Source organism: Sinocyclocheilus grahami, unplaced genomic scaffold (genome assembly GCF_001515645.1).
Source record: "Sinocyclocheilus grahami isolate Dianchi unplaced genomic scaffold, SAMN03320097.WGS_v1.1 scaffold466.1, whole genome shotgun sequence".
NCBI lineage: Eukaryota > Metazoa > Chordata > Actinopteri > Cypriniformes > Cyprinidae > Sinocyclocheilus > Sinocyclocheilus grahami.
The window spans coordinates 1,201,628-1,214,983 of NW_015505645.1; the positions used below are offsets into that span (position 1 = coordinate 1,201,628).

Consider the following 13,356-nt stretch of genomic DNA (forward strand, 5'->3'; position numbering starts at 1 on the left):
GATCTCAGCATCGGAGGGAGAGCTGTCCGATGAAGATTCGGCTGCGCTGCCGCCCTCCGGGATGGTGGCAAAGCCTGAATCGGATCCGGAGATGACCACTATGCTTTCCCGGGCCGCCGAAAGGGTCAGGCTCGAGTGGAAACCTCCACCGTGTCCCGAGCCCTCAAGGCTGGATGATTGGTTTCTCGGGGTGGCTCGCGCTGGTTCTCAGCGCCCCGCCCCGGTGCCTTTCTTCCCAGAAGTGCATGACGAGCTCACCAGGTCGTGGACGGCACCTTTTACTGCCAGAAACCTGCCGGCGAGCTCCTCCTCCCTCACCACCCTCGAAGGCGGTGCAGCGAAGGGGTATTCGGTGATCCCCCCAGTGGAGCGGGCGGTAGCAATGCAATTGTGTCCTAAGTCCGCCTCCTCCTGGCGGGGAGACCCGGTACTTCCTTCCCTGGCCTGTAGGCATTCGTCTGGTCTAACCGGCAGTGCCTATACGGCTTGCGGGGAAGCTGCTTCTGCCTTACACGCTATGGCGTTACTACAGGTGCACCAGGGTAAGACACTGAAGGACCTGCACGAGGGTGGCCACGATCTGGAAGTTCTGAAAGAGCTCCGAACCGCCACTGACCTCGCGCTCCAAGCGACGAAGGTCACCGCAAGTTCTCTGGGTCGTGCGATGTCCACGCTTGTGGTCCAGGAGCGCCATCTCTGGCTGTGTCTGGCAGACATGAGGGACACCTACAAAGGTTGGGTTCCTCAATTCCCCTGTGTCCCAGACCGGCCTCTTCGGCGACGCAGTCGAGAGCTTTGCACAGCAGTTCTCGGCTGCCCAGAAGCAGACAGAGGCGATCCGACACATCCTGCCCCGGTGGGCAGCTGCTGCCTCCACCCATCCGCCGGCTGCAGCACCCCAGCCTGCTCGTCGCCCCGCTCCCGCGCCACATCCGCAGCAGCCTTCAGCAAAGCGGTGTTGTGGAGCCGGGCGTGGGCGGGCCGTCAAACCTGGCGGCAAGCAGAGAAGCAAACGGCCCTGAGACAGGTGACCCAGAGATGGAGGGATCTGCTCTTCGGGAGATGGTGAACGCACCACTCCCTCCCCCGGAGGAGGGCCGGGTGGAGAATCTTTTGCTTCATTTTTTCCCGCTGTTGGCCTCACTCCGGACCTCACTCATCCTCCTCCTTCGCCAGCCGGCAGCAGTGGGTGGTTCGAGAGCATCAACAAAGGCCCTACTCACGCACCCTCTGCCAACCCGTGGTACCAGGTAAGCCTTGCACCCCACACTCACACCTAGTGTTGTTTTTGGCGGCTTGTTTTAATTTTAGTTTTAGTCTAGTCTTTGTGTGAAACTGTCATTTTAGTTTTTATTAGTTTTAGTCACGTTCATACTCTTTTTAGTCTAGTCAAGTTTTAGTCGACTAAAATTCTGAGCATTTTAGTCTAGTTTTAGTCGACGAAAACTGATGACATTTAGTCTAGTTTTAGTCAATGAAAATTGTATTTTACTCTCTTTTTAGAAATGCAGATCTATTTAACCCAGTCAATATAGTATAAGTACCTAGTAATATAGACGAAACCAAAATTTTATTTTAGCCAAACCCATTTCAAAGAAGGTTATCTTATTATATTATTGTTACCTTATAGACTCAAGAATACATCCATTCCAGACACGAAAGATGCTCTGATTTGAATTTACAACATTTATTTTACCAACCAAACATGTTAGAAGTACACACACATAAATTTAAATAAAGACGAACCCCGGCTGGCCGGCCATCGGTCCCTTTCTCTGTGTCAGACTTAACTTTGTTTGGTTTTCGTCTTCTAAATCAGTGTTTCCCAACCTTTCTTTAGTCGCGGCACCCTTTGGAAATTTTTACAAATTTGTGGCAGCCTACAAAATTAATTTGGTCACAATATTTGAATTTCTAACTTCGATATGATAATTTGAAAAGTATAGATATTTGGTACAACAGGGAAGAACTGCAGAATATAATGTCATACAGATATTTTTAATATTATAAAAAATCAGTAGGCTAATTTCTAATGAAGAGACCAATTTATATGACAGATTTTAATGTAGGCTTTTATTCATATGTAAACATTGTGAGATAGCTAGTTATAATGGTAATTAAACAAAGTTTTGCTCACTCAGTGTATTTTTGATTTTACAGCTGGGTAATTTTGTTGCAGTAGCACGAGATAGCTTGAATTAAAACTTTGAATTCAATAAAAAATGACAAGGAGGCTAAGCAGTTAATAATAAAATAAGAACAAATAAAGAAATTACTAATGATAGCACAAATAAAAAAAATCATGCAACACACACTCAGGCCCCACCCTGGGACACACGGCCTCCCGGGTTGGGTCCCTGTGTTCCCCCTCGCTGCCCCACTGCGGGTACGGCTGTGGTTCCGCTGGTCCCGCTTGTACGGTTTCTGGGCGCTTGGTCAGCGCTACCCAGCCCATCTCGCTGGCTTCTGCGGACCATCAGCCTCAGCTATGCGATTCAGTTCACCCGGTATCCGCTTCACTACAATGAGGGCGGCCGATGCCCCTGTTCTGCGGGCAGAGATCGCAGTCCTACTGGCGAAGAATGCGATAGAGCCGGTCCCTCCGGCCGATAAGAGGTCGGGGTTTTACAGCCCTTACTTCATTGTACCCATTGTATCTTGGATCTGCGAGTTTTGAACCGGGCCCTTCATCGGCTACCGTTCAAGATGTTGATGCAGAAACGCATCTTCGCGTGCGTCCGTCCCCGAGATTGGTTTGCAGCGATCTACCTAAACTCTAGGCTCCTTCGGGAAGGATGACGCTTCCGCAGCGTCCCTGTTCCAAGTGGAGCGGGTACATTTTCCCCAGTGTTATCCAATCTCACTCAGTAAGGTAGTGCTTTGAAAAATGGTGAGTGGAACTACTTGTCCCAGGCCCCGGCCTACACCAGATAGGGGCACAGGCAGCTCGCACAGGGCACTGGAAGGGGCTGCACCATGGCGCTTTGGTAGGGATCCCAATTCGACGTGACTCGGAGTGACAGACTGAAAGGAAACGTCTCGGTTACATATGGTAACCCTCGTTCCCTGAAGGAGGGAACCTCCGGCCGATAAGAGGTCGGGGTTTTACAGCCCTTACTTCATTGTACCCATTGTATCTTGGATCTGCGAGTTTTGAACCGGGCCCTTCATCGGCTACCGTTCAAGATGTTGATGCAGAAACGCATCTTCGCGTGCGTCCGTCCCCGAGATTGGTTTGCAGCGATCTACCTAAACTCTAGGCTCCTTCGGGAAGGATGACGCTTCCGCAGCGTCCCTGTTCCAAGTGGAGCGGGTACATTTTCCCCAGTGTTATCCAATCTCACTCAGTAAGGTAGTGCTTTGAAAAATGGTGAGTGGAACTACTTGTCCCAGGCCCCGGCCTACACCAGATAGGGGCGCAGGCAGCTCGCACAGGGCACTGGAAGGGGCTGCACCATGGCGCTTTGGTAGGGATCCCAATTCGACGTGACTCGGAGTGACAGACTGAAAGGAAACGTCTCGGTTACATATGGTAACCCTCGTTCCCTGAAGGAGGGAACGGAGACGTCACGTCCCGTCGCCACGGTTGCTGTACCACCGCTGAGCGGCCGGGTCGGCTCCTCAGCGAAAACCTGGTATGCATTGCACCTGCTGCCTTATTATACTCACGCTGTAATCAGTGGCAGCTGGATGCAATAATTGCATGCCAATGTGCATTGCCTCGTTTAGTTTACACTCGAAGTAGATCGGTCTATCGAAGCGATATCCCAATTCATCGGGTCACCGACGTGACGTCTCCGATCCCTCTTTCAGGGAACGAGGGTTACCATATGTAACCGAGACGTTCCCCAGGAATAAATGGCATACATTTAAATGATAATATGTGCTAGGGAAGGGAAAGTTTATGTGTAATAAAGGACAGGATGCGATGCTATGTCTCATCTTGTTGACCTTTGGTTTTGTGTGAACAGAATTGACTCATCAATCACAGCAGAAGCATCTGACAATATACACAGACATACATATACATACAAACACTCGCAATAGACTTACAGGGTAAACAATATGCCACCACCGCAAACCTTTAACCTAATTTAACCTGTCTGCTGCACACACCAGATTAAGCAAACTCAACATTGAAAAGCCTCCAGCAATACATATGGAAGATCAACAGACCATATTAGAGGGGTAGCCTTACATGCAGTGTCGACTACGAACAGTATGCATTTAAAAAAAGCAATGTATACTGCTTATTTGCCATATTTCCATCCATAACAAGCCAAAAAAAGAAAAAGAGAAACGAGAAGAGGAGGGATGGACCGCTTAGAAACAGCACAGTCAAACTGCGTTCAAAAAGTATGAATTAATAAGATCAACGTATGAATAAAAGATTGTTCTTCAAGTGAAATGAATACATGAAACATTCACAACAGAACATTATTCCCAGAAATGGGAGAGAGGGAGAATGAGGTGTAAGTTTCAGACTTCTTTAAAACTCTGAGGTATGCTTTGATGTCTGAAATCTAGATCAGCAGTTTAGGAAGACTGATCAAAAAGTTCCTTCTATCATTTCTTGAAACGATGCAGCGGTGGATTGTTGCGCAGTCGACCCATCCACTTGTCACTTGATGAATTTATGTGAGCTGAATAAGATCAGATAAGATAGAAATGTATTGATCCCTGAGGGGAAATTTGCTTGTCACAATGGCACAGTGTCATGCAGAACAGAACTGTGCATCATGGGCCAGTAGACACAAAAGGGCAAGAGAGAAGAGAACAAAATGAACACAATAATAGTGAATCACTTACAATACTTAAAATAAAAACATGCACATATAATAAACACCATACAGGATGCAATCAGCACACGAGTGACTAACAGCATTTTTGATCGATAGCTTCAAGTTATAATTCAGTTATAATTATACAGTTAACGTATTAACAACTGGACTTTTTCCCCCCTTTTTCCTCTAGACTGTTATATGACTGCTCAAATACATGCATGCAGTATGTACCCTCAGTGCTCTTACTATTTAGCATTATGTAGTATGTACTGTATACAGTGCACTGTATACTAGAGCTCATGCATGAATGTAATATCAGATGAACTACTGCATTTGACAATGTGCAGGATAGAGCAGAACTCACTGCGTGGGATACTGTATCTAACAAAGCAATGCACTCAACTTGACCTTCCGCTTGCACTGCGACGAATGAACCAGAAGTAAAGCCAAGTGCAACTTCAACTGTTTTGATTTTTAACTGTACTGGTTTCTTTTTTTTTTTTTTTTACTTTTTGACATTTCAGTTTAGCTTCCCCAAACTCAGTCTGACTGTTAATAAGAAAATCATTCTTAAATATACATATATATATATATTTACCTTGTTTACTAATTAGCCATAGGTAGAATACATTTCTATCAACGTTTCTCTTGACATGAACATTTGAATCTAAATGAGTATTCTGGCAAATTATATTTTTCTTCCATCACGGTTCATAAATAGACAATTAATTTAATTGTGACAGATATAAACATTTCTACAGGTGGGATTTTCAACACTGATTAGTAGCAGTGCTATTTTAGTATCATTCAGATACTGTTATAGGTTTTATTAATATTTAGAACTTGTTTTTATTTTTATATTTTCTTAAAGTTTTAGTAATTTTGTTGTGTTTTTGTCATTATCTTTTTTTTAAATATATCTATTTAATTTTTAATATTTTTTATTTCAGTTACTATATATATAATTTTAGTTCACCAAGTTAAACTAAATAAAATGAAACTAGCTAAAACTAGTTGGTTTTTAAATAGTTTTAATTTTTATTTCAGTTAACATTTATTTTATTTCAAGTAATAAAATATTTACAATAAGTGTTTATTATTAGTTTATAATAGTAATAATAACAAATATCTATAATAGTTTATTTCATTTCAAGTTTTGTATGGTTTTAGTTTTTGCACACTGAATTTATTTTCATTGCTAATGGTGCTTTGCACCTTTTTACGTTTGTCCTAAAACGTGATCCTAAATGAATACATAATCCATAAGTAAAGGTGCAACGTGACATGTTTCAGTTAACTGAGACAACTGACAAGGTTTTCAATCATTCTTCAACTGCTCAAAAGCTGCTATAATTCAGTTGGCCTCATCTATAAACATTGTCATCTCAAGTGTTGAAGGACTTTCACCAAGTAGACCGTTGACACAGACTTGAGCATCTCAAACTCCCCGTACTGCTCTCAGGTATATCATCAGGGGCCAATGATTCACATTACTGTCTCCAGTGCCTGATTTTTCAAGTGACCCATTACACGGTGGCAATGGAAAATCTGAGATGATGGGAATCCCCACAAAGAGTTAGATAATCAACAGCATCATTCAACATCAAGTAACACAAAGAAGAAACACACAAATTATGTGGACACATGAACACTACATCCAAATTTGACTGTGGAGCATTTTAAAATATATGGAGTTAGCCCTCCTTTTGCAGCTATAACAACACTTGATGTTAGCAACTAGATGTTGCAGGGATTTGCTCCCATTCAGACACAAGAGGTCAGGCAGTCAGCCTTCTAATTCATACCAGTGGTGGTTCAGGTCTGGGCTTTATGCAGGGCAGTCAAGTTTTTTCACACCAGGCTAAGTAAATAATTTCTTTATCTACCTCGGGAGACTGTGAAGCTGAAACAAAAAAGGTACGACCCATGTTTGATAATGAGATTCATGGCTGCTTGATTTTTTTTGCACAGACATCTAGAATAGCCAAACCCTTTAATTATAACAGGATGTCTAAGTACTTTTGGCCATGAATGCACATGTACAGCCCCCAAAATCACACCACACACATAAAACCGGCAACACATTTATGTTAATTAAAAATAAATAATTAAATAACTTGCCACTCAAGACTCTCTCCTCTAATGAAAGGTACCACACTCTTTCTAGCTGCATTAAAATTCTGCTTAAGTGCCACTTGGCTGACCTTGATCCAGTACCACGCGACGCCTGATCTCATCAGATCTTCACGGCTCTAGCAGACCCAGGGAGATGACCTCAAATTCAAGAGGCAGAATTACTGATACCAACAAAGCCAGGTTTATTCTCTCCATCTGACAGGAGGAGGAGATTAGACCCTCATGTCAGTGCATGGGGTCAGGGACAAGGTGCACACTGTATATGGAGATGAAAATAGCAGGATATTATGATTAGTATCTACCTGAAAATAAAGACATTAATTTACAGATGGTTAAAAGAATAGTTTATTAAAAAATAAAAAACTGCTTAAAATGTACTCACTCTCAGGCCATCCAAGATGTAGATGAGTTTGAGTCTTTATCGATTGGCATTACATCACTTATACTGTGAGCAACAACTTCCTATATCAGTAAAAAAAATGTTTTTTTGTTACTTAGTGGAATTTCATTTTACTTATATTTGATATGCAAGACACTTAAAAAAAACTGTTTTCACATTTTGCCTCTAGAACTGACTTGTAAGAATAAAATCAAAGTCTTGTATTTCATTTTCCTTTGTGTCTGTGTTTAGCATCATTCTTCTTTTAATCTTATAAAATTACCTTAGATCTTAAAGGGATAGTTCACACAAAAATGAAAACTCTGATAGTATTTACTCACCATTATGTCATTCCAAACTTGTATGACTTGGAAGGAACAGAAAAGAAGATATTTTGAATAATATTTGAATAATATGTATTTATCTTTTATGCAATAAAGGCCAGCAATGTTGGATCCCATAGAATTGAATTTTATGGAAAACATCTTAAGATATTTTTGTGCTTCACAGAGAAAGTAAGTCATAGAGGTTTGGTGACTCACATGACTGTGAGTAAATGATGACAGAACTTTATTTTTTTTGGTGAACTATCCCTGTAATTGTAACTGATGCTCCTGCTCTAGGATATGTCACATCAATGTAATACTTTAATTTCTCATTCTACCTTTTGAATCGGGTATTTCTAAAGGATTTCATGCACAATTTTTACAGTATCTCACATCATCATTCAAAATCTTATTGCACATGGATGTGCCAATGTCAAAAGAATGACTTATTCTGTTTTCTCTTATTGAGAACAAAGAAAGCAGACATTCAGAAAAGTGCAGATGGCACATCTGACAATATCTCCATTCCATCAGCCAGATTATTTCCTCAGACGAGTGACAGGAGAGAAACCTTCTCCAAGTCCTAAGAGATGAGACCACTGAGTCAAACAAGACAGCAGGAATATCTAGAGACAACTGATACAGGCTGTCGGATTGTTAAATTAGAAGTACTTGGCATCTACACACATCCCCTATGGGAGAAAAGCTGTTCAAGAAACCCATCAAATATACAAGTGAAATCAGAAACCTAATGGCCAAAGACTGCTATATGCATCCACAAAATAGCCTTACAGTTAAGATGTTCAAAAATATATGCAATAAAATGTTGCTTAACTGCTCTAAGAACACAATTACATCTGGAGAGATTTCATTAAACTACATGCTTTACATGCATCCAGGGGTGAGCTAAAATGCAATTGAATAAATGCATAAATTAAACGTTGGTTTATAAACATGCCACATGTATTATTATCATACTAATACAAATCTGTAATTTTTTTTTTTTTAGAACAAGTAATTCATTTCAGGTTAAGTCTAAGCAGGGCTGTCAATCTATCTATCAATATCTATTAATTCTATCTGCAATAGTTTTAAACTGCTGGCCTACTGTAGACTTTTGTCTCTGTATTTCAGTATCTTGCGTCTTGCATTTTAAAGATGCTCTTTCAAGTTCATGATTGTTTTTTTAACACAATTTTTTCAAAACAATTAATTGCACTAACATGTTAAACCGAAAGGCCTGATTATAATATTTTATGATTCACTTGCATCATTTAATACAGTAATAGCAATAGATATGCTAATAGTGAATAAATGCAGTTCTATTAACAAGCTTCTTGACATTCAAGCCTTTTGAATTCATATGCAAATGACTTTATCAATACATTCAAGCATGGTCATATTTACTAAATATATAATGGAAAACGTAATAGTGCGATAGTTTGTGACCTTTAATACATCTCATATTTGAGTGGTTATATATATGTTCAGTCCATTATATTAATTATGGAATTATGTACGAGCAGTGACTGGCTCCCTCAAGATAATGTTAATTAGCATTATAGTTATGTGTTGAAAGGAACAATGACTAATATGCAGCAGTAAATTTAGCTGTTGCTGTGTGATTATGGAAATTACAACAAAGAAAAACATTCAATCCAAGCCATACGAAAATGCAGCTTTGATGTGACTCCCACATAATTCACGTCAAAACTCATGAGTCCCGAGCATGTGATTCAAAGAGCATATACTCAAACAGAAAACCCAGAAAAGAGCTGCTGCTATATCATTTATGAATGATAACACATTAAATATTAAAAAAACACCTGTAGCTGTTATTTACTGCAGGATCACATAAAATTGGCATATAGGAAACATAAATGAATTGACTTCTGAAAACATCTTTATGACTTCTGAACACATATTTGGATGTTTCTTCAACTATGGCATTTTAATTTCTCCAGAGATTGATTTTTATTAAAACACATTTAAACTTCTTTTTTCTTGTTTTATACAGTAAGGCCAAATGAAAAACTTTTAAAACTTTTTACCATGCCCTCATTATTTAATTATGCAACTTTAAAAATTAAAATAATCAGATCAAATGGCTCAGAAAAAAATTGAAAATTGAAAATCACTGTAGGAAATTATACATGAATGTGTGTGTTTATTAAATTCAAACTGTAAGAGTACTACAGATGCTATTAGCTAAAAGAATAATTTCTTGACAAAGTGCGCTGAAAAAAAAACTCAATCAGTATTTTTGTCTTAAACCTCCATAAAACAAGAAAAACTACTGAAAACAAGAGTTAATATCTTCACAATTCGGCTTCTCAAGCTATTTAATCTAGTTTTCAGAATTTTCACATATTATAAAACCGGACCAAATACTAAGAAAATGATCTTTTGAAGTGTAAAAAATACTGTAAATGAAACAATTCTCACCTCACTATAATTGGCACCAAGCTATTGTTCCTGATATTTTGTGGAGCAGCTCTAATTAAATCAGTCAGTTTCCCTCCTCTTAAACTGATGAATGTGTCACAAGCCAAACGAGAGAATGAACCCAAATGCTTGCTCCCTGTCTTTTTTTTTTACATGGCTAATCTATAAAAGGAATTTCACGAGGACTCTGACAGGTTGAGACATGAGATAAACACTGTCATATTGGCCATGTCAGGTGAGCTGCATATGCACGACTAATCTGACAGGGTGGAAGTAAAATGAATTTTCTAACTTGACATCAAGAGCAATCTCATTCAAAGATGACAGTCCATCCAGCCCCTCTGCCTTTAGTGCCAACAATTTATAGACATGAATCATCTCCTTATCAGGTTATTTAAATGTCAGGTGATTGCCAAGACCGCTGCTACTGATGTAATATGGACTGCATTTTAGTCATTTGAAATAAGCTTAAAATTTTTGAACAATGTCGACTGCAAATATGACAGTACAACAATGATTGATAAAGCACTTCCCTTTCAAATGGTGACAATATTTCACATCTCTAGTGAGTCATCATGAGCACAATATACAGTATATACAATATACATATATCATCACATGCATTTGCAGAGGGGGTAAAAACTATTGCTGATGACTCATTTTATTCCATTTATAAAGAAAAAGCATTATGCAAACTCAAACTTTAACCACATATACTGATCTGTAATATTATATTATATTGCAATTCTATTAGAAGTTTGAATGAAAATTTGAGAAATGCAAAATACAAGCATTTTTACCTGTCTCATACCTGTGGATCAAAATTTCACCCAGCCACAGAAAAATTAATTAATGTTAATGTAAAAAGAAGAGGAAATATTCCAGGGTATTATTCAAATAATAATTTGTGACATTGAGCATGCAAACTTTGTCAAATCCAATCTAATAAATATGATAGAATTATAGTATTTATTATATAGTGTGGGTAGGGCCGATCTTGTGGTTCTACTAGTACAACAGACAGTATTATTAGAACCACAAGATGGGCCCCGCCCACAATTGGTTACATCATCCCATACATTTGCATGGGTGAGGGTAAAAAATAGCCTTTTCACCTTCTGTTAACATACTGTTAAAAAATACTGCTTGATTTCTGCTGTTTTGAATAAAAAAAAGGTCACTCTTGAACTGACAAGCTCTAATCTCATTGACTTACTTTATCCGACTTGCTGAAGTAAGGGCGCGCAGGACTTTTAATCAATCCGCCCGGAAACAAATTAGTGTTTACAAGGTACCAGATTAACAATGAGTGCTTTTGGACATATGGTTAATATGTATAGCCAATTATTACGTCAATCAGTTGATTAAAATCCTGAATTCTCAAGTACAACAGAGATTCTCAAGTACAACAGAGACTTAATGGCTGGTTTAATAGAACAAAACGGTCCGTTTACAATATATTCTTGTTTTCCAATAATGAAACTACTTAAAATTTTAATACATTTTAATTAATGTAAATCTAATTCACTCTATTACAGGTAAAAATCCCCAAATACTCATTCATTTGGAGTTCGGGCCAGCCAAGGGACCATATTTGTTTAGTACAAAGTAATTGAAGAGCATCATCCAGCAGGGTTTGCCAATTAGCTAATGGAATCAGCCGTCATAACTTTAAATTCAGCCCACAGCACATATCCTGGTGTGAATGATTTCACCTAGAGACATTTGCTATGTCATTAACATGTCCTGAGAGAGGACTTCATTACTGGATAAAGAGGTACAGTCGACGGTCCGGCATTTTAATTTAGCACTGAGGCTTACAGTTATATTCACAGTCTCATAACTCAGTTTGTGTAATCCGCAGTGAGCGATGCTGGGAAGCCAATTATTCATTAACACACACTGACAGAGTGTTAGTTATTGAGTCAAACTTTCTGCATCGTTTGGATGTGATTGCTATTCAGTAGCCACAAATGCGAACAGCAAATATAACATGAATGTCATGTCAAAATTAATCACTTGTGTCTCAAATCAAATTGAAAATATTATTTTTTACATACGCTGTGTGTATTTATATACAGCTGTTCACCATAATCTTGGCGCAAGCAATGAGCAGGTAGCCATAGAAACATATAATTTATGACGAATATGTCACTGGTTTGAAATTAGCACAGATAATAAAGTCTGTGTGCAAGGTTTCAGCTAGAAATGTTTGAAGACCTGATGAGGTTTCCATGGTAAATTGTATTTGATATATTTCTGGAGCAAAATGAAAATGGAAAGCCTAAAAAATATGGGCACATCTCATCTACAAGAATATAAATGGAAAAAAATGCATTACCGAAACTCTTTTTTAAAAATCACAAATACTGACCTGTAAGTGACATAACACTTTGAACATTTAGCTACTGAAAAGCAGTTTTCAAATGGCTTTTCCCTTTAAAATATCCAGCGTTTACATCCATTAGTTATACCTGCTATTGAAATATGCACTACCGTTTTCTTTTTTTTAAGAAATTAATACTTTTAGTCAGCGAAGATGCATTAAAGTCAGTAAAGGGACAGTAAAGACATTTATAATGCTACAAAAATGTTCTATTACAAATTAATGCTGGTCTCTTGAACTTTGTGGAAAAAAGATTTCCACACAAATATTAAGCAGCAGAACTGCTTTTAACATTTATAACAATAATACCAGAATATTAGATACCAGCATATTAGAATGATTTCTGAAGGATAATGTGACACTGAAGACTGGAGTAATAAATGCTTTGCATCACAGGAATAAATTACATGTTAAAATATATTAAAACAGAAAACAGTCATTTTAAATTATACATATTTGACAATATTTACTGTATTTTTGATCAAATAAATGCAGCCTTGGTAAGAATAAGAGACTTTCAAAAACATCCTGACACCAGATTCAACTTTTGAACAGTAGTGTAGTATATGATGAAATATTTGTGATTTACATGCTCACAAAAATGATATTTTGTAAGAATACCAAACAATTGAATGGCCATTAAACGAGAAAGGTACTTTTTGCTCCATAATTGTATATTTCCAGCCAATGTAGTCTAGCTGCAGGGGTTAACAGGGCCGGCCAAACCTCGACCCCTTGTTTATACGCAGATGGTATTAGGGGAAGAGGATATTCTCAGACTGCATCTTAATAGACAAAAATTAGTATGTGTCCCTGTGTGCAAGGTGAGTCATCTATAAAGACCATTTTAAATGTGTACATATCCAAATGTGTACATATCCTAAAAATTCATTTTAGCAT

The 13,356-nt window shown here is 38.7% G+C and overlaps 1 protein-coding gene across 1 annotated transcript in view; it reads right to left on the bottom strand.

Moving 5' to 3' along the window:
- The window catches only part of eys (eyes shut homolog), a 250,507-nt gene that overhangs the window by 39,912 nt on the left and 197,239 nt on the right, over positions 1-13,356 (bottom strand). The window contains exon 37 of the mRNA XM_016235318.1: positions 10,071-10,154. Within this exon, the coding sequence (XP_016090804.1) occupies positions 10,071-10,154 (84 nt within the window). The remainder of the gene's footprint in view (positions 1-10,070; positions 10,155-13,356) is intronic.